Raw genomic sequence first — 22,985 nt, 5'->3', positions numbered from 1 at the left:
CAACCCTGGTTTAATGAAAAGTACAGGAGGCATGCCAGGAGCTGGGTCAAAATCCTGGAACTTCCTTCCTAACAGCACTGACGGTGTACCTACATCCCAAGGCTGCAGCAATACAAGGTAGCAGCTCACCACCACTAGCTTCTCAAGGGCGATTAGGGATAGGCAATAAATGCTGGCCTAGCCAGAGACACCCACTTCCCACGAGTGAATAGAAAAAAATTCCAGAATTTCAGAACAGAAGTGCTAGCCTCAGCTCAATGGCAACACTTTTGCCTCTGAGTCAGAAGATCATGGCTTCAAGCCCCATTCCAGACACTTGAGCATATCATTTGCTAACATTTCAGCCATGTTATGAGGAAGTGCTACCACCTTCTGGACAAGACGTTAAACCAAAACCCTGCTTGCTCAAGGATCTAAAGAATCCTGAGGTGCTATTTCAACAAAAACCGATGAGCACTTCTAGTGACATAGCGAATCTTTAGCTCTCACCAGTGTCACAAACATCACAAAATGAGATTCTGATGAAAGATCGAGATGTTAACTTTGTTTCTCACTCCCCAGATGCTGCCTGAGTGTTTCCAGCATTTTCTTTTTTCATTTCACTAAAACAGATTATCTGGTTCTCATTGCTGTTTGTGGGGCCTTGCTGTGCACAACTTGGCTGCAATGTTTCCATATATTACAACAGTGACTACACCGCAAAAGTACTTAATCCTCAAGTGCTTTGGAACACCCTGAGGTCATAAAAAGCATGGCTTAAATGAAAATCCTTTCTTTTCCTTTATCATTTGAGAGGAGCGTGTACTGTAATTAATGGTCTGGATTTAGTGCTTTATTCAATTCAGCAGAAATTTGCAACAGTAACAATTTAGAAGAGTTGAGCATGCTTTTTTGTTGCAACTTTGTAGTATCAAAAACAATTCCTTTTTATCAGATTACTGTCACAATAGTTAGGTCAATTATACCACTAAAGCATTTAAAAGATTGAAAGCCAAATGTTTAATCTGCCAAACATTTAATACAAAATACTGGTACCAATCATCATGGTCGTCTTCTTTGGCCTCCTTGTCTTGTGAGGCAATGGGTAAGCACCTAGAGGTGGTCAGTGGTTTGCGGAGCAGTGCCTGGAGTGGCAGACTCTTCCACAAACGCTGCAGATAAAATTGGTTGTCGGGGCTATTACACAGTTGGCTCTCTCCTTGCACTTCTGTCTTTTTTCCTGCCAACTGCTAAGTCTCTTCGACTCGCCACTCTTTAGCCCCACCTTTATGGCTGTTCGCCAGCCCTGGCGATCACTGGCAACTGACTCCCACGATGTGTGAACAATGTCACAGGACTTCATGTCGCATTTGCAGACGTCTTTAAAGCGGAGACAAGGACGGCAGGTGGGTCTGATACCAGTGACGAGCTCGCTGTACAATGCGTCCTTGGGGATCCTGCCATCTTCCATGCGGCACACATGGCCAAGGCATCTCAAGCGCCGTTGGCTCAGTAGGGTGTATATGCTGGGGATGCTGGCCGCCTCGAGGTCTTCTGCGTTGGAGTTACAGTCCTGCCACCTGATGCCAAGGATTCTTAGCAGGCAGCAAAGATGGAATGAATTGAGACGTTGCTCTTGGCTGACATACGTTTTCCAGGCCTCACTGCCATAGAGCAAGGTACTGAGAACACAGGCTTGAAACACTCGGACTTTTGTGTTCCGTGTCAGTGCGCCATTTTCCCACACCCTCTTGGCCAGTCTGGACATAGCAGCAGACGCCTTTCCCATGCACTTGTTGATATCTGCATCGAGAGACAGGTTACTGGTGATAGTTGAGCCTAGGGGTCAATGAGGCACCGCTATGCTGAATTGTGCCTTTCATAGTGTCATGGAATGAGATGATGATACTTAGTAGTTTTGGTGGACACCCGATCTTTGCTAATAGTCTGAAGAGACCACGTCTGCTGATGGGGTCAAAGGCTTTGGTGAGATCTATGAAAGCAAAGTAGAGGGGCATCTGTTGTTCACGGCATTTCTCCTGTAGTTGGCGAAGGGAGAACAGCATGTCAATGGTGGATCTCTCTGCTCTAAAGCCGCACTGTGCCTCAGGGTAGATGCGCTCAGTCAGCTTCTGGAGTCTGTTTAAAGCGACTCGAGCGAAGACTTACCCCACTATGCTGAGCAAGGAGATTCCACAGTAGTTGTTGCAGTCACCACGTTCACCCTTGTTCTTAGAGGGCGATGATATTTTTATTTATTTATTTTTATTTTATTTATTTGTTATTTTTATTTAGAAATACAGCGCTGAAACAGGCCCTTCGGCCCATCGAGTCTGTGCCAACCAACCACCCATTTATACTAATCCTACGTTAACCCCATTACCCTCTCACATCCCCCACCTTCCCTCAATTCCCCTACCACCTACCTATACAAGGGGCAATTTATAATGGCCAATTTACTTATCAACCTGCAAGTCTTTGGCTGTGGGAGGAAACCGGAGCACCCGGCGAAAACCCACGCGGTCACAGGGAGAACTTGCAAACTCCACACAGGCAGTACCCAGAATCGAACCCGGGTCGCTGGAGCTGTGAGGCTGCGGTGCTAACCACTGCGCCATCGCGCATGTCCTGTGGTACTGCTCCCTCATCCCAGCACAGGCAAAGCAGTTCATGGAGTGCTGAGAGTATAGCAGGCTTGGCACTCTTGATTATTTCAGGGGTAATGCCGTCCTTTCCGGGGGCTTTTCCACTGGCTAGAGAATCAATGGCATCACTGAGTTCCGATTCTGTTGGCTGTTCGTCCAGCTCATCCATGACTGGCAGAGACTGGGCGGCATTGAGGGCGGTCTCAGTGACAACATTTTCCCTGCAGTACAGTTCTAGGTAGTGCTCCACCTAGCGGTCCATTTGCTTGCGTTGGTCAGTGATTGTTTCCCGTGATTTAGACTTGAGGGGGGCGATCTTCTTGATGGTTGGCCCAAAAGCTCTATCGGAGGCCAGCTGAATACGACTACACAGGTGTTCCCAATAGTCATTTGCACAGCGCCTGGCTGTTCTTTGTGCAGCGCGTCTGGCTACTTTAAGTGCTACGGATGTTAACTTGCTGGGGGCTTTCTTGTAGTTCAACAGTGCAATGCGCTTAGCGGCTATGACAGGTTCCAGCTCTTCAATATGAGATTGAAACCAGTCTGCATTCTGCTTCTCACGTTTGCCAAAGGTGGTCATTGCTGAGTCATTGATGGCGTCTCTGATGTGGGCCCACTTCATCTCTGCATCCCCTGCGGTAGCGTTTTGAAGGGCTTTTTCAAGTGAATTTAGAAACTTATGTAACAGCTGTGGATAAGAAATTCTGTTCGTGTTGATGCACGGACGGCCCTTCCGCTTGGAGTGATATAGCTTCTTTGGTTCAGAAAGCTTTAGAATCAAGTGATTGTGTCTTCAATGCACCCTTACATTTCTGTGTGTTTAGGACAGAGAGAGGGCTGCATGGGAAGACTACACTGTTATCAGCAACTTTTTTGGTCTGTATATTTTCACACATTGTTCCAGAGCCATGAGCTGTACAATTTAAAGCAAATAGTCAGTAAATGCTGCAATTAGATTTTTCAGGTCATTGTAATCTGATAGTCTGAGTTGTTTAGCAATTCACTGCACCCAAATTGGTCTCCTGAAAGTCCCATCTGCAGTCAAAAATAAACTGGGTTTCAAAAGTGTAAGACAACTTATGAACACAACTACTAGAAACTTAACTTGCATTATGCTACTGTGCCGCTCTCTTTATTGGATAAGTGAACAAAGATCAAAATGGTTGATCATCCTCCTTACTAACATCTGGGGGCTTACGCCAAAGTTGGGAGAGCTGTCCCACAGACAATATCAAGCAACAGCCTGACATAGTCATACTCACGGAATCATACCTTACAGACAAGGTCCCAGACACTGCAATCACTATCCCTGGTTATGTCCTGTCCCACCGGCAGGATAGACCCAGCAGAGGTGGTGGCACAGTGGTATACAGTAGGGAGGGAGTTGCCCTGGGAGTCCTCAACATTGACACCGGACCCCATGAAGTCTCATGGCATCAGGTCAAACATGGGCAAGGTAACCTCCTACTGATTACCACCTACCGCCCTCCCTCAGCTGATGACTCAGTACTCCACCATGTTGAACACCACTTGGAGGAAGCACTGAGGGTGGCAAGGACACAAAATGTACTCTGGGTGGGAGACTTCAATGTCCATCACCAAGAGTGGCTCGGTAGCACCACTACTGACCGAGCTGGCCGAGTCCTAAAGGACATAGCTGCTAGACTGAATCTGCGGCAGGTGGTGGGGGAACCAACACGAGGGAAAAACATACTTGACCTTGTCCTCACCAATCTGCCTGCCGCAGATGCTTCTGTCCATGTCTGTATTGGTAGGAGCGACCACCGCACAGTCCTTGTGGAGACGAAGTCCCGCCTTCACATTGAGGATACCGTCCATCGTGTTGTGTGGCACTACCACCATGCTAAATGGGATAGATTTCAAACGGATCTAGCAATGCAAAACTGGGCATCCATGAGGCGCTGTGGGCCATCAGCAGCAGCAGAATTGTACTCAACCACAATCTGTAACCTCATGGCCCGGCATATCCCCCACTCTATCATTACCATCAAGCCAGGAGACCAACCCTGGTTCAATGAAGAGTGCAGGAGGGCAAGCCAGGAGCAGCACCAGGTATACCTCAAAATGAGGTGTCAACCTGGTGAAGCTACAACACAGGACTATCTGCGTGCCAAACTGCATAAGCAGCATGCGATAGACAGAGCTAAGCGATCCCATAACCAATGGATCAGATCTAAGCTCTGCAGTCCTGCCACATCCAGCCGTGAATGGTGGTGGACAATTAAACAACTAACTGGAGGAGGTGGTTCCACAAATATCCCCATCCTCAATGATGGGGGAGCCCAGCACATCAGTACGAAAGATAAGGCTGAAACATTTAAAACAATCTTCAGCCAGAAGTGCCGAGTTGATGATCCATCTCGGCCTCCTCCTGAGGTCCCCAGCATCACAGATGCCAGACTTCAGCCAATTCGATTCACTCTGCGTGATATCAAGAAATGACTGAAGGCACTGGACACTGCAAAAGCTATGGGCCCTGACAATATTCCGGCAGTAGTACTGAAGACCTGCACTCCAGAACTTGCCGCGCCCCTAGCCAAGCTGTTCCAGTACAGCTACAACACTGGCATCTACCCTGCAATGTGGAAAATTGCCCAGTTATGTCCTGTACACAAAAAGCAGGACAAATCCAACCCGGCCAATTACCGCCCCATCAACCTACTCTCCATCATCAGTAAAGTGATGGAAGATGTCATCAACAATGCCATCAAGTAGCACTTGCTTAGCAATAACCTGCTCATGACCCTCAGTTTGGGTTCCGCCAGGGCCACTCAGCTCCTGACCTTGGTTCAAACATGGACAAAAGGGCTGAACTCAAGAGGTGAGGTGAGAGTGACTGCCCTTGACATCAAGGCAGCATTTGACCAAGTATGGCATCAAGGAGCCCTAGCAAAGCTGAGGTCAATGGGAATCAGGGGGAAAACCCTCCGCTGGTTGGAGTCATATCTAGTGCAAAGGAAGATGGTTGTGGTTGTTGGAGGTCAATCATCTGAGCTCCATGACATCACTGCAGGAGTTCCTCAGGGTAGTGTCCTAGGCCCAACCATCTTCAGCTGCTTCATCAATGATCTCCCTTCAATCATAAGGTCAGAATTGGGGATGTTCGCGGATGATTGCACAATGTTCAGCACCATTCGTAACTCCTCCGATACTGAAGCAGTCAGTGTAGAAATGCAGCAAGACCTGGACAATATCCAGACTTGGGCTGATAAGTGGCAAGCAACATTCGCGCCACACAAGAGCCGGGCAATGACCATCTCCAACAAGAGAGAATCTAACCATCTCCCGTTGACATTCAACAGCATTACCATCGCTGAATCCTCCACTATCAACATCCTAGGGGTTACCATTGACTAGAAACTCAACTGGAGTAGCCATATAAATACCATGGCTACAAGAGCAGGTGAGAGGCTAGGAATCCTGAGGCGAGTAATTCACCTCCTGACTCCCCAAAGCCTGTCCACCATCTACAAGGCACAAGTCAGGAGTGTGATGCAATATTCTCCACTTGCCTGGTTGGGTGCAGCTCCAACAACACTCAAGAAGCTCGACACCATCCAAGACAAAGCAGCTCACTTGATTGTTTGTAGATGGGGTGCCATTCACTCCCTCCACCATCGACGCACAGTGGCAGCAGTGTGTACCATCTGCAAGATGCACTGCAGCAATGCTCCAAGGCTCCTTCGACACAACCTTCCAATCCCGCGACCTCTGCCAACTAGAAGGACAATGGCAGCAAATACATGGGAACACCACCACCTGCAAGTTCCCCTCCAAGTCACACACCATCCTGACTTGGAACTATATCGCCGTTCCTTCACTGTCGCTGGGTGAAAATCCTGGAACTCCCTTCCTAACAGCACTGTGGGTGTACCTACCCCAAATGGACTGCAGCGGTTCAAGGTGGCAGCTCACCACCACCTTCTCAAGGGCAATTAGGGTTGGGCAATAAATGCTGGCCTGGCCAGCGTGGGCCATATCCCATGAATGAATAAAAAAAAATATATACTTCACTCAAGTAAAAACTGGGCTGCAGCACAGCTGCAGCAAGCATGCTGATTAACTAATTATAAAACATTGCTGGTGGCATCTCATCTCCCTTGTTAGCAATCTGCCATGAATAGGACAGGCTGCATCCCACAAGAGTTTGCATGGAATTTTAAAGAACACATTAGGCCGGACTTTGCTGTGAAAATAAAAAGTAGGCTCACACCTCACAAATCACACAGTAACTTCCGTGTGCACTTGTCCAGTTAAACGTGGAAATCTAAAAGGTGCTGCTCGAGATGCCTCTGCTCCTCCAAACAATGCACAAAAATGACATCTCTACGTCTAACTCACCGTTCAAATGTCTTGGACAGCATTAGGTTCCTGTACTTACTTTATAGATATGGACTAAACTTGCCAAATAAAGTTCGGGCTTGTCCATTCCAATCTAAGTACTCTTAACAGCGTGGTACTTAGTTACTGCCAAATAACACCTCTGGCGCTGAAAACTAACTTTTACAAGTGTGAAATCTTATTCTTTCAGCTTCTAATTATCATTTCATTTTTATAAAAAATCTCCAGTCATTTTGTGTTTGTTGGGACAAATTAAAGGAAGTTAGATGTGGAACAACAAACATCCAGGTGTCGAACGATTAGAGGTTAAAGCAAGGAAAATATAATGAGAAAATGGTTGCTGCTGCAGACCCAGAAGACACCTGCAGCTTAACATTTGGTTGAGACAATCATGTTATGAAAAGCAAGGCAAAGAACCTTCCTACAAGAAAAAAATTAGAAAGGTTTTTTTTAAATTCTCTTGCTCTCCAAGTTTCTCTTTCTTGCCAATTCTATTTCTCTCTTCTGAAAGCATTTTCTTCTTGCTAGCATATTTCCACAGGCTCTGGTCTCCCACCAGTACCACACTGAACTTTGCCATTATGCTGTATGAGCCATAACAAATAGTGCTAACAACAATGGGAGGTGAGTTTTTTTTTGTCAGGAACTCAAGCACTGTACAATACACAAACCAAAAAACACATCTGTGTTAATGCATTTTGACGCCAAGACTGTAAGCGCCTCTGGAGTACGAAATATATTTTTAAAGAATATATACTACAGAAGCAAGTCATTGTAAAGCTCTGAATTATCATGGGATACTTATTTGAAAACTGAAGAAACAATTTTCTTTAAAAAGAGAATATTACTTCCCTGACAATGCTATTGATAAATCAACTGTACTCAAAACACAGTAGAGCACACTCTAACAGCTCTGTGCCAACTGGCACCCAGCACATCCATTCACAAATGGATTTCCGCAGCAATCTTCAAACAGATTTTTAAACACATTGGAGTCCCTGTAGAACACCTTCTCTGAGACGTGCAGGTTTTAAATGAGGGCAATTCATTCTGTTTCTTCTATCAAGGGAGTCATTAAAAAAAATGTGTTTGCTATCACAGCACTGTGCAAAGGTGTTACATGCACATGAAATATATCAGGTGGTTGCGATATAGAGCAGAAGATACGTATAATTTTATTTAACTGAAGAGTCCACTCTAAACAGTCCAAAAAAGCATTGTCTGCTATACCACTTGAAAGCTGTTACTTAAAATAAGCTTAAACTCTTGCAACCCTATAGCAATATTTTATGCCCAATACCAGACTGTTTATATATTATATTCTTATGTGTGATGACATTTTAATGATCACACCAAGTTCTTTCCCCACACCCAATTCCCCTCACCCCCAATAGCCATTATTCCGCACCATCTGCTAATATGAATTTTACATGCAGTAGGAATTAGAGAGCTCTGAACTCAACTGCTTTTATTTTCACATAGCTGCAAACTTAACTTTTCATTAGCTGCTGATATAGATTTTAAAACCCACAATACTAACAAAGGTGCGAAACAGTTACAAGCTTCAGGAAAATTAAAAGGTGAAAACTGCACAATGTGGGTAAGTTTGGATGAAAACGAACTTCATTGGGGGATATTTTTCTTCTGCACAGAAAGGGTGTAAGTGAGCATTACACCAAATTATTATTAATCTTGCCTCTGATTCTTTTGCCAATTACTTTAAACTTTTATTCTGTTACTGACTCAGGGTAAACAGTTTCTCCCTATCTACTCCATCAAAACCCTTCATCATTTTGAACATTTCTATTAAGTCTCCCCTTAACCTTCTCTGCTCTAAGCAGAACAATCTCAGCTTCTCTAATCTCTCCACATACCCTAAGTCCCTCATCTCTGATATCATTTTCAGTAAATCTCCTCTGCATCTTTCCGAGGCCTTTATATCTTTCCGAAAGTGGGGTGCCTAGAATTGGACTCATGACTCTAGCTGAGCACTGTGTCCAATTGGAGTACAGTACCACGGTTATGTTGCAGGACTATTAATCCACACGTCTGGGCTAATAATCTGCAAATATGATTCAGATGCCACTACGGCAATTAATTAAAGGAGACAGGAATAAAAAGCTATCAGTAATGGTGGCCATGAAACTACCGTATTGTCGTTAAAAAAATGAAATCTAGTTCACTAATGTCCTTTCGGGAAGGAAATATGCCTTCCTTTCCCTGTCTGGCCGATATGTGACTCCAGGCCCACAGCAATGAGGCTCGCTCTTAACTGTCCTCTGAAATCGCCTAGCAAGTTAGTCAGTTGTACGCAAGAAAGAAGCTCACCTTCTCAAGGGCAATTAAGGATGGGCAATGAATCCTGGTCTTGCCAGTGATGTCCACATCCCGTGAATGAAGAAAATAACCAATTATAAAGGATATGCAAATATCAATCTGTCCCATGATCATGTGTGACCATGCTCAGAATTGCACTGAGTCCTGATGGTTAACTAAACTCCAAAACAATTTTTTTTTTTTTAAGTATACCTTTTACCCCACATGCACTCAGGGTGGGCAGTTTATTTGTCTCACGTATTGCAATGGTGAAATAAGCACTGATATTTTTACCATAAATATTTGTAATAACTCAAATGCAAGCAGTAGCTTCATTATCCCATGAACTAGCTCCCCTTCACTCGAAGATCTAGTGGGTAAAGAACTGTCTACTGTAGCACAAAGTCAGAGACCATTAGGTCCCAGTTTCATGATGAGTTACCTAATCTCAGCTGCAGTACTGGGTCTGGAGCTGGCCACAACAGCTCGAGGATAGGAGGAGAAGGGGGGGAAAAAACAAGAGTTCTTCCTGTGCATTAACCACTGGCCACTGCTGACAGTGGTCTTGTGTGGTTTATCAGGTGATGATGGCAACAGGCAGTTCTGCTGTAATTGAACAGCCTGCAGATAGTTACCATACGTGTTCACATCAATAATAGGAAATTAGGTGAGTTAGTGGTGGGGAACGGGCACCCAAAGAACTGGACCCAAGCAAGGAGTCAATGCCTCTAAGAGAGGAAATGGAGGGAGGCAAAAAACTGGAAAAAATACAGGCAAGGATGGCTGCCACAAAGGAATATATTTTTCAGGGACCCCACAGCACAAAAGCATGTGCATAAGTAAACTTTTCCCACAGCATACAACAAAAAGAGATGTTTTTCTCCGCTAAAATGCTGCACCTGTAAAAGTGACAATATAACAAGAAAAGCTTTTTTTTTAAAGACAGTAAACAGCACCAAGACATAAATGTCAATGCCACCTGTCATGTGGTTAGTTCAAACCTAACCTAGGATTATGCTGATGAAATCATTACAGGAAGGGTAGGGGTTTATGGACAGTGCAGGTCATCAGGGACAGGGGTGTTGGTTGACCGTTAAATTAGTACAGATCAGGTTGCAGGAGGCAGAGTTTGACAAAGTGAAGTTTATGGAAAGACGGAGGTTGAGAGACCAGTGAAAAGGACATGGTAGAAAAGAGTTTAGTGATGCAAAAAAACATTGGTTAAGCATCAGGCGTGAGGTAGAAATGGAGGCAGGCAGCAAAGATTGAAGTAGGCAGCCTTGATGATGGACTGGAGTTTTAAATCTCAGTTGGTCGGACATCAAGACAAGCTTGTGCGCATCCTGTTCAGCCTGCGCAAGCAACGAGAAAGGGGCAAAGTAGAGGTCATGATTGAAGAATTTACACAACTATCATATTGTCAACTTACTTAATATATTGGCATCATCTCCTCAGATCGTGAACAACATGGCATTCTGTGCCTCAGTTAATAAGCAGGTTGTCAATAGGATTTTGGTAACTCATCGAATAAACCAAAAGGTCATGACTGAAGAGAAGACCTATGAACATGGTGCAAAGTACTTCACAATTACCACCTCCACTATATTCCGACCTTTCAGTCGCTAAGCTAAGCAAGGATTCCTGCCATTACCGACCTTTACCACTGGCATTATCCATCAAAATATTCAGAAATCGACACATTTTCTTATGCCCAAGGCACCACTATATCTATTCTCCTAATCCACAGAGGCAAGTTGTATCTGAAGATGTTAAACACCTTTGCTACGAGCAGATGAGGACAGGGTCTAGGGCTCACCTCTCAGCCTATTCCTGGTTTGGCCGTTACAGGGTTTAATTTTTAAAACTCAGTGAATCCTTGCTCACTGCTCACTAATTGAAGCATTCTATAGCTTATTCAGACAGGTTTTCTTAGATTTAAACAAGAAAGGTGTAAGTTTATTAACGTTAAAGCTACTAAAAATACCGATGCGACCATGCTCGCATGCATAAGTGATAAACACACTCATATTGAGACAGAATTGAAGAGAAGAGGTTTGAAGTCATATTGAGTTCAGTTACTCGTTTTGGGATTTGATGTAAAGCCTTTTGATTGCAGTTAAGTCTTGCATTCCTGTTGGGGCCCAGTGCAGACTCTCTCTTATCGAGCTGGTACCAGAAGGCTGCAGGAGTCTTCTCTCTTGAGGCTGGAGTTATGTCCGTGGGTCCCTGGAACTTTGCGAGAGAGACAGAGACAGAGAGACAGAGCGAGAGAGAGAGCGAGAGCGCGAGAGAGAGCGAGAGCGCGAGAGAGAGCGAGAGCGCGAGAGAGAGCGAGAGCGAGAGCGAGAGAGAGAGCGAGAGAGAGAGAGAGAGCGAGAGAGAGAGCGAGAGAGAGAGCGAGAGAGAGAGCGAGAGAGAGAGCGAGAGAGAGAGCGAGAGAGAGAGCGAGAGAGAGAGCGAGAGAGAGAGCGAGAGAGAGAGCGAGAGAGAGAGCGAGAGAGAGAGCGAGAGAGAGAGCGAGAGAGAGAGCGAGAGAGAGAGCGAGAGAGAGAGCGAGAGAGAGAGAGAGAGAGAGAGAGAGAGACAGACAGGTGCTCTCTTCTTCAAGTTCAGTTGCAGTCTATTCTCCAACAGTGTGGCACAATTAAAAAAACTCCAAGTTGGTCAGCAGGTTAGTCATGTGACTAGCTCCTTGTTTGGAACAACCTGCCCGGCGAGGCTTGCGGATTTTCCCCCAAGCTTGGCAGACACTCTCAGTGGGGGTGGAATGCTGGCCTTTTACACATTCAACGTCTCTGGATCAAAATCCATCTGGTTAATTGGATCAGCAATTCCATTGTCTCTCTTATTCAACTGTCTTTTACAATGCAAATGTGCAGCCATGTTTTCAGCCACTGCTGTAGTCTCTTTAAACAAATTATTTCATAGCCAGGAACAGTTCAAAATGTTCCAGATGGCAAAATTAATATGTCCCATTTTTGGTAGGTGTGGTTTTTGTCACACCTTGATGTAGAATTTTTTTTTTTTTAATTGTGGTTTTTACTGAAGCATTCTATAGCTTATTCAGCCAACACATCTCCTTAGCTATTTTTAGAATTCACTGACGCAAGCCAACACCCATATAAAGACTATTTATAGCATATTTGTTGAGTTATGTAAAGGTCTATTGTTTGTTATCCATGTTGTACACCAAATAAATGATAAATGTTCTGCTCAACTGTAATCAGTTATGATGAATGCTACTTAACTCCTTGACAACCAAGCTTCTAGGAGTTTTGCTATTTGTGGATTTGCTTAAACGATTTTGATAGCCCCAAAGTTTTGCTGGCACCAAGTTTTCAGCTGCTCCAACTTATACTGCTGTCCCATTTAGAGATAAATTAGGGTTGAAAGGAAGGTTAAGCCCTTGCTCATCACTACAAATGTCATAAATCAAAAAGACACGAGACAAAATCTACCATTTTTGATGTGCACCTAGAGGCTCCAGACCCAACTTCTGACTTTACTTTCTAAACACTGTAAACTGCCAACATACAGCGGCAATGTAAATCGTGCTTCACTAAACTTTCTTCTAAAGTCTTCCCTCCTCCCCAGTATCATTCCCCACACCACCACCACTGCCCCCACCCCTGCCCCAAACAGCTTGTAAACTGTAAAAACGGAGCCACAGTTTAGCTAAGTTAATTTCCTCCTCCTTCCCTGAAGTTTCAACTTACCTCTGTAATCCCTGAGAGAACTGCTTTGTCCACATTCACCAGTACCTGTTCATTTGTCTGGCACACTCCAGAAGACCATGCTGCACAACAATGGTGAACCCAACAGTGACCTGTTAACCAAAGATTAAGAATACTTATGGGACAGATAAAGTTTTATTTTTCATGTTAAATATCACAGAATGGACTTTACTACCTACGTATTTCCCAACACATTGCTAAACTATCTCTAGATGTCTTATTGCTGGTCTATTTTAAAATATCTTGTATTTTACTTCTATTGATAACTATGCATTAGTTTTGGGCTAAGCAAGACACAAACATGACCTGTGGAGCTACTGTTATCGCATCAGTACCATCTGCCAAGTGGTATAGAGATCTTTTAATTTAGGAGGTAAAGCTTCTACTTCTCACACTGTTCTGGACTACCACTGGTAGGTACTGAACATTAGATTTATAAGGTTGGGCCACAGTGATGAACTGTACATCCAGCACAGTAAAACACCATGTATATCTTCAGCAGGGACACTGATTCGTCAGGAATATTTTTAACCTAAACGGACATACAAAAAGCACACACACAAGGCTATACAATATACTACTGAACATCCCACACTTTTTAAATAGACAAGCATTTTTTATGTAGTGGAAATTTTTTTTTTGTATGTGACAAAACTGCAACTCATCTTTGCTATACCACCATCCTTTTAAAAGATTAAGTATTCTGCAAGTCACCATCTATTACAAAATATCACTGGAGTACTTCTGACCTCAGTTGTGACACGTATGAAATATATATACTTAGCAGGTGCTATCAACAAGGATTTGTGAAGGGCAGATCGTGATTGTTCTAACTCAAGTAGTGAAAGTTTAATTCCACTGGTTGTTGATAGGAGAACAAAAGGGATATAAACTTAGCCTTAGTACTGGAAGGACAATTTGCGGCATTTCACAAAGCATATTAGGATATGGAATATGTTACAGGTAGCTATCAAACTTGAGTCAATCACAACCATAAATAAGGAAATCGAGAAATACTTGGAGAACAATGGATTAAGACTACATCTATGTTTTTAATACCTGAAGGTTCAAATAAGGCCTGGACATCAATATCATCAGGAAGGCCAACTTGACTGAGCTCATCCCAATATCTACTCGTCTGCTCTTCAGAAGCCAGTGGAACATTAATACAGGTAGACGGAGGGGCTGCAGTGTCGCATGGAGACCTGATACAGAACAGTTCATGATCAACAGAGCAGAGAAGTAATTCAAAATATTATTTATTGCTAAAGCCTCAAATTTATGCCTGCACATTCTGCAAAGCAACAGTGAAACCATTTCAACAGTGAAACCATTTAAGCAGTGAATATCTGCACAACGAACATTGTGAACTGTTGAGGACCTGTTACCAACAGAACTTTAATATGCAACAAATTTATTTTGCTTAAAAAATATAACCTTTGTACTGGGTACCAATCCTCCACTTCTAGGCTGATGCGCTTAAGATTATTTTTCTGGCTAGTACCACTATTTCTAAAAAGCAACTGGCCAATTACATCAAGAAGTGAAACATTGTGAATACAAATAATGTCAATTTCTTGCAGAAATTTTGCCACTACCACAGACATAAAATGAATCAATCGTGAGAGAAGGCATGAGTTAATTAAGAGACAACAGACATCCTTGATCACCTCAAATTTATCTTGCTTAATTATAAGATGGATGTACCACAACTCAATGAAGACAAGTGATAGTGAACTAAAACACACAATTATGTCTCACTCAGAGACCAGCTTTCTTACTTGTAATTCTCTTGGATGATGCACTGTTCTATCCAGACAGGAGTGTTGTATCATGTAATACACTATTATTCTGCTGTTAAGGTACAGCTGTGTCCTTTAAGGCCACAGTCCAATTGATAAGTAAACAGAGTTTAATGTACAGTAGGGGAATTTTACAGATTCTAAAGTACTCAAAAGTTTTAGGTACCATGTCAATTAATAACTTTCTTTCCCCTAATATATAAAAAAAGGTTTTGCAACAGAACAAAGTATGTCTGATTTAAAACAGGGCCCCAGATCCCAGACTTCTATAATACACGTGAAAATCTCCCTTGATACCAACTATGATTCGCCCGTTGTAAGGGAAAGGTACACAGTTCTAGTGAAATAATTTGGAAATAACCTTATGAAATCTCCCCACAGACTCAAATATTTTGATTGTTTCCTAGGAAATATTCTGAAATACTGTAGTTTTCCTTAGTGATTACAGGTAAAAAAAAATCTCCACAAGCCTTGCATTCTTTGTAAGTTTAAGGTTTGGTATTTTAATTGTAAATTTTTGTTTAAGGTTCTGTAGTTTTGCAGAGAATATCAAGAAATGTGTCAAACTAATTTGCATCTTTTCTTCTTTCCCACATAGCTCTGTACTCATTAGCAAAACATCTATAAATTATCAGTATCAAAATTTAAAAAAAACATTTGTTCTCTGGATTTCAGCGAGACTGGCAAGTTCACATTTATTGTCCATCCTTGATGCTTTGAGATGGTGGGCCTTCTCCTTGAACTGCTGCAGTTCTTGTGGTTATAAATTCCACTTTTCACACGTATAATGGTGCCAATGTAAACTTGCCACACTATAATTACATTGCAGTACCTCATTTCTGCAGCTCCCAGAACCTTCCCTTGTACTGCAGAGCAACTCCTTTAACGTCCTATAATGCTCCCTCCTGCCCTAGCTCTGAACTCATCTCTTTCTCTAGTTTATCTCCCCTTATGCCCTCTCTGAGCTCATCTTGTCCATGAGACCCAACTCCTGCTCCCTCGATCCTATTCTCACTAAACTGCTAAACACCAACTTCCCCTCGTGGTCCCCATATTAGATGATCTTGTGAACTGTGCTCTCTTCAGTTGTTGTCTCTCTCTCTCCTTTAAATCTGCCATCATCACCCCTCTCTTAAAAAAAAAACTAACCTTTGACCCTACCATCCTTGCAAACCACCGTCCAATCTCCAACCTCCCTTTCCTCTCCAAAATTCATGAACGTGTTGTCGCCTCTCAAATCTGGTTCCATCTTTCCCAGAATTTCACGCTTGAATCCCTCTAATCAGGTGTCCGCACAGTACCGAAACAGCTCTCATCAAAGCCACAAATTACATCCTATGTGACTGTGACAAAGGTAAACTTTCCCTCCTCATCCTTCTCAACCTGTCTGCAGTCTTTGACATGATCACACCATTCTCCTCCAACGCCCCTCCACTGTCCAGCTGGGTGGGGCTGCTCTCAGCTGGTTCCATTCTTATCTCTCTACTCGCAACCGGAGAATCGCTTGCAATGGATTCTCTTCCTGCTCGCGCACTATTACCTCTGGTGTCCCCCAAGGATCTATCCTTAGCACCCCCCTCCTCCTACTTCTGATTTACAAGCTGCCCCTTGGCGACATCATCCGAAAACAGTGATAATTTTCACATGTACGCTGATGGCATCAGCTCTACTTCATCACCACCTCTCTTGACTCCTGCACTCTTGCTAAATTATCAGACTCCTTATCTAACATCCAGTACTGGATGAGCAGAATGTTCCTTCAATTATATATTGAGAAGACTGAAGTCTTAGTTTTTGGTCCCCGCTCCAAACAATATTCTCTAGCTACCGACTCCATTCCTCTCGCTAACAACATTCGAAGATTAAATCATTTTGTTCGTAACCTTGGTGCCACATTTGACCCAGAGATGAGCTTCCGACCTCACTTTTTGTATTCGTGCCATCACAGACTGCTTACTTCCACCTTTGCAACATTGCCTGACTTTGCCTCAGTCTCAGCTCATCTGCTGCTGAAACCATAATTTATGCCTTTATTACCTCTATACTTGACTATTCCAATGCATTCCTGGCTGGTTTCCCACATTCCACCCTCTGTAAACCTGATGTCATCCAAAACTCTGCTGCCCGTGTCTTAACTTGCACCAAGTCCCATACCCTTGTGTTCGCTACTGGCTCCCAATCGAACGATGTCTTGATTTTAACATTCTCATCCTTGTTTCCAAATCCCTCCATAGCCTTGCCCTTCTCTCTCTCTGTAATCTCCTCTAGCCCCACAATCCTCAGATATCTGTGCACCTTCAATTCTGGACTATTGCGCATCCCCATTTTAATCGCTCCACCATTGGTGGCAATGCCTTCAGTCGCCTAGGCGCTAAACTCTGGAATACACTCCCTACATCTCTCTGCCTTTCTACCTCACTTTCCTCCCTTAAGATCTACCTTTTGACCAAGCTTTTGGTCATCTGACCAAATACCTATCAGGCTGTGAATCATATTTTGTTTTATAATGCTCCTGTGAAGCCCCTTGGGATATTTTTTGTTACAGGCACTTTGTAAATATAAGTAGCTGTCATTCCACCAACACGCTTTCTCTGCTTTCCAAATGGCTGTATAATATTTAACTATACACAATACAAAATCCAATATTATATAATAGGAAAAAACTACATATCTTAAGAAGAATGACTGAAATATTTCTACATACCCTGGTCTAATTATCCCTACTTCAACTGAGAACTAAACTGGGCTTCGACTGAATTTGCTGACTAAATGTAAGGGAGGTCAGCCAGAATAAAACATATTTTTGCTTTAAAGGTAGCTTAGAAAAAGGTTGAAGTCATGCTTCACCTCATTTTTGACGTTTCAGACAAAGAAACTTGCCAATTACCTAAATATACTTAACAAGTGGCTTGCCGGAGAAAGGACAGGGATGACAAACAACAAATCTCATGTTCTGTGAAAGCTGGCACATTCTGCAAATGCCCAGTTTTGCTATCTATTTTTAGAGCTTAAACCTGCTGGAAAGTTTAAGTTTGGTAACTTATGCCTCTTCAGTGAACAGTGGGTTGGGAACTTGCACGAAGTCTAGACTCGAACTTCTCTCATAGCCACAGGTCTCTGGCACTGAACGCTGTTATGAGTATTTCAAGTACAAAATGCTACAGTAAAGTTCACACTATTTTCCTGTAAATTTTATCATTGTTACATCATAGTTGCAAAGCTTTTCATTAATGGATAGTGCTCAATTTAGTGAATAATTAATATAGCAACTGAGCAACTTGACTGGTTTGTCTTTTTACAGATAGCTTTTGCAGATTTAACCCTTTTGATTAATGCTTTTTGAACTACAGGATTGGTGGTTTTCATTCCTACAGATGACTTGATTTGGGATGATCCGTACCTGTTCAGTTGTGATATATTGTTTTTTCAAACAGATATGAAATTTGAGTGAGCCAGATGCAATTGCAATAAAGAAATCTATGAGTGTGGCACCCAAAAATGCAGCCTGGATGCAATGTCATATTTAAATAAAAAACACACCAGCATATTTTTCTTGACATAACTTGCAGTGAACCAGCAAGTACACCATTTTAGAATAGGGGTCACATGCCTTATAATGTAAAATATCGAGGCCAGTGATCCACAGTGCACAAATAAGTCAATATTACCTGCTTTGCCCAGGTCATGTTAGCTGTGATTTTTGGATACTCAGGAATTCAAGGGATATGAGGAATCAAGAAAAGTGGAAATCGAAGTCGAAGATCAGCCATAATGTTGAATAGCAAAGCAGGCTTGAATGGACTACTCCTATTTCTCCTTTTCTTGAGACTTGCCTGACAATGATGATGGTACATTACAGATAAGGTATCTCTCAGAGTAACATACACGGTTAGTCAATCCTAAAAATTAATCAAATAAAAACAGAAAGTGCTGGAAATACTCAGCAGGTCTGGCAGCATCTGTGGAGAGAGAAGCAGAGTTAACATTTCAGGTCTGTGACCTTTAAAAATTAAAACTTCTTAGTCTTTGAGTATTTTTTATGGCAGAGGTAGATAGGTTCTTGATAAGCAAGGGAGTGGAAGGTTATCGGGGGTAGGTGGAAATGTGGAGTAATCAGTTCAGCCATGAACTTGTTGAATGGCGGAGCAGGCTCAAGGGGTTGAGTGGCCTATTCCTGTCCTAATTCGTATGTTCACCTAGTTCTTGAAATAATTATTCAATTCTCAAATTATTTTCACACTACATGCCTCCACTACCTCTTGGGTAGTCCATGACAAACATGAACACCTTCTACATAAAGTGCTGAGATCTACACCTTGCATCTTCCAAGCTTGAGCCTGTGTCTCTTGGTTCTAGACTTTGAGACAATCACAAACATATCATTGGGGTTCAAAATATCTACTTCATTAAGAATCTTGAACAAACTTGAATAGTATCTCCTCTGAGCCTGCTGGACTCCAGTGAAAACAATCCCAGGCTGTTCAACCTCTCCTGAATGCTCAGATATCCTAAGCTATCGGTTTGGCTGCCTTTTCCCACACGTCACCAGTGCCTGGATACCTTTATTGTAGTACAGTGGCCAGAATTGCACACAACAATCCAACAGCAGGGAATGCCAGTGTTTTGTACAGAGTCGATATCGTGCACCATCCCCCACTTCCATCACTACCTCCCCGCCCCTGCCCAAGCATTTGTTCTTTATTCCTCTGGCAGACTTCAAAAGATAGTCAGCTACTTAACTCCTTGAGCATATCTCACTCTTAAGCTTAATGAACGATCCAACAATATTCCCAGACCCCACTGCTATGTTGTGTCCTGTAGTTAAGAACCATTTAGTTTATTGTCCCCCATTTATTTATCTTACCTCGTCCCATTTCCTTGCATTTGTCCACATGGAGCACTGTTTGCCATTCATTGTCCCACCTTTACAACTTACCCAAAATACATTTTGCCTTATCCCCTAGTGATATTATTCCCCATTGAACTCTGATATCTACAAGTTTTGTTTCTGTCCTCGGCTCCAAATAATTTGCCTACAGTGTAAAGAACAATGCCATTACCAATAACTACCCATGGCATCCTGCTAATGCCCACTCCATTCCCAAACAGAAATTGCTTCTGCAGGTTTAGCCAACTTTTAATCGACCTCAGAAGTTTACCTCATTTCAATGCCTTTTTCCCTTATAGACAAATCATTCAAATGGCAGATTATCAATTGCACTGCTGAAATTCAAAAATGTCACATTATATCCACAGAACATGTTGTCAACAAGGTTGACAACTACAGGAAAGTAATTTGGCCAGATATCCAACTCATGAATCCCTCATCAAATCATACCTAACTCGGCATTTCATTATCGCTTCTTTCGGGATGCCTTAAAATACTTTACTGACAATCGATGTTAGGCTCATAAAGGTAATTGTTTTGGCCAACCCCATCCAGATAGATTGGTGTGAAGATAGCTATTTTCCAATCCTTTAGAAACTACTTTCATTTCAAATGATTCCTTAAAAGGTAGTGGCAAGGATGTGGCCAATTTCACTAGCCACTTTTCAAGTCATCTTGGACGAACCATATTCAAGTCTGGTGCCTTTGTCTTTCTTCAGTTCATCAGTGACAGCCGTATAAAAATTTCTCTTACTTTTATTACTTCCCCAATCCCCATTGGAAACTGCAATTTTGTGCTGGCAAGACCAGCCATGTTTTATGAACATAGCATTCATTTGCTATATTTGCTGTTGGTTGGTCATTTGATATCATGTCGAATTTAGTTAAACCAGAGAAATTGAGGGGTCACAGGGATCTATATATTTTATACATCGCTTTTCTCCTTTAAGACACTCCTTAAAACCTACCTCTTTAACCAAGTTTTTAGTCATCTGACCCAACATCTTTTGTGGCTCTGTCATATTTTGTTTTATAATGCTCCTGCAAAGCACCTTAGGATGTTTTATTACGTTAAAGATTCTATATAAATACAAGTTGCTGTTATATATTTATATATAATTTAATTGAAAAATATTTAAATATTGCTTGCTATCCTAACCTCATTTTCAGTTTTAGCTTTCCTAACCAGCTTCCTCACCTTTATTTTCAGATTCATCTTGATCCACTGTGCTCCCAATTCTTTTCTACTTTAGGAAGTATCTACTTTTTGCCCGCATTGTTACCAATATTAGTCTTTTCCCTCTTCTACTCTTTCCTATGGTATCGATCTGTTCCGTACTCTATAGAATTTTAAACAAAATATGCTTTTCTTCCATGTGCTGTCCTGTGAACATTGCTATTTTAGTCCCTTTTCTATCATAACTTTAACCTTCAAACACACCATATTGCAGTCATCATTGCTAAGGTGCTGTCCGACCTGCTCTACCATCTCCTGATTATTTCTTAATTCTCAGGTTTGACAGAGCTCCTGTTGACACAAGTTTCCTGACTAGGTGTTCCATTGGGCAATCCAATACTGCATCAGAATCATGTCCTCACTCTGAATGCACCCATTACAGATTGTCTAATGTAAATCTAGTAAATCTGAATCACCCACGACAGCTACAGCTACTCCTCGACACACTTTCCTTATTTCACTACAAAGTTCTCTCTGGCCCATTCGTCTATAGCAAATAACTATTGTTAGTTTGCTCCCTTTCATCCATCTCCAGAGGACTTCCATATTATTTGATCCAGATGTAGATAAGTCCAACTATGCAATAACAAAATTCTCTTACACATAAAATGGCTACACCCTCTGCACATTTGTCTTTTCTAATTCTACAAAAAGAGATCTGTATCCTTGTACTTTTGTCCAACCTGCATCAGTGCTGAACCAGGCCTTGGCAACAAAGCTTTGACTGCAATAAAATCAATACGAGAAATAATCTTGGCAACTGACGATATCTCAGTGTCGGGTTTCTTTTCACAGTATAGGCTCAAAATTGAAAAGCAAGCATCCCAGATTATGCTCATATACCTCCAAGCATAATGACAATGGATTCGACCGTAAAGTTGATGATCAGAACTCTAGACTACAGTTGGTACCCAGTCACTTGGACGGAGAAAGATTTTGAGGTGGGGAGAGGAAGAGATAAATAGATGCATTTCAGATTGGAACAAATCTCAACACGAGTGGAATATTTCAGCTGCTAAATCACATATGTGTTGCTACGTTACTGTCATTCTCCTGCTGGTTTCCACCCCCTCCTGCCGCACCCCCCAAACCCTTCACCAAGCACTACTTCCCTGATTATTGCTAAGAAACCAGAACTAGCGACCAACCAGAATTCTCCAACACAACAAAGCTTTGACTTGGAGAAAATCCAATTTGGCTCCTAATTCAGGTTACACCATCATGAACAGGATGTCAAGTAAACAAATGTAGTTCAGTTCCGTTCCAACCGTTACACAAAAAATAGCAGATCGCTGGGAGGCATTATGAAGGTGCATTACAGCCTTACTGTCTGAGCCACAGACAATATAAGTAAGGGAGGCAGTGGCGTAGTGGTATTGCCACTGGACTAGTAACCCAGAGACCCAAGGTATTAGTTTAGTTTGGTTTAGAGATACAGCACTGAAACAGGCCCTTCGGCCCACCGAGTCTGTGCCGACCATCAACCACCCATTTATACTAATCCTACACTAATTCCATATTCCTACCACATCCCCACCTGTCCCTATTTCCCTACCACCTACCTATACTAGGGGCAATTTTATAATGGCCAATTAATCTATCAACCTGCAAGCCTTTGGCATGTGGGAGGAAACTGGAGCACCCGGAAGAAACCCACGCAAACACAGGGAGAACTTGCAAACTCCACACAGGCAGTACCCGGAATTGAACCCGGGTCCCTGGAGCTGTGAGGCTGCGGTGCTAACCACTGCGCCACTGTGCCGCCCATTGCTCTGGGGACATGGGTTCAAACCCCACCACAGCAGAAGGTGGAATTTGAATTCAATTAATAAATCTGGAATTATAAAGCGAGTTTAATGATAGCCATGAAACCATTGTCGGTTGCTGTAAAAACCCATCTGGTTCACTTTAGGGAAAGAAATCTGCTGTCCTTACCTGGTCTGGTTTACATGCGACTCCAACCCACAGTAATGTGGTTGACTTTTACATGCCCTCTGAAATGGCCTAGCAAGCCACTCAGTT

The 22,985-nt window shown here is 42.6% G+C and overlaps 1 protein-coding gene across 17 annotated transcripts in view; it reads right to left on the bottom strand.

Moving 5' to 3' along the window:
- The window catches only part of kmt2ca (lysine (K)-specific methyltransferase 2Ca), a 460,534-nt gene that overhangs the window by 216,044 nt on the left and 221,505 nt on the right, over positions 1-22,985 (bottom strand). For all 17 annotated transcript variants that reach the window (XM_068015025.1, XM_068015031.1, XM_068015029.1 and 14 more), the window contains 2 exons: positions 14,096-14,241; positions 13,019-13,128 (listed from right to left, as the gene is read on the bottom strand). In XM_068015025.1, the coding sequence (XP_067871126.1) occupies positions 13,019-13,128; positions 14,096-14,241 (256 nt within the window). The remainder of the gene's footprint in view (positions 1-13,018; positions 13,129-14,095; positions 14,242-22,985) is intronic.

This window comes from Heterodontus francisci, chromosome 2, assembly GCF_036365525.1.
Source record: "Heterodontus francisci isolate sHetFra1 chromosome 2, sHetFra1.hap1, whole genome shotgun sequence".
Taxonomy (NCBI): Eukaryota; Metazoa; Chordata; class Chondrichthyes; order Heterodontiformes; family Heterodontidae; genus Heterodontus; species Heterodontus francisci.
This window is presented reverse-complemented; position numbering and strand designations above follow the sequence as displayed.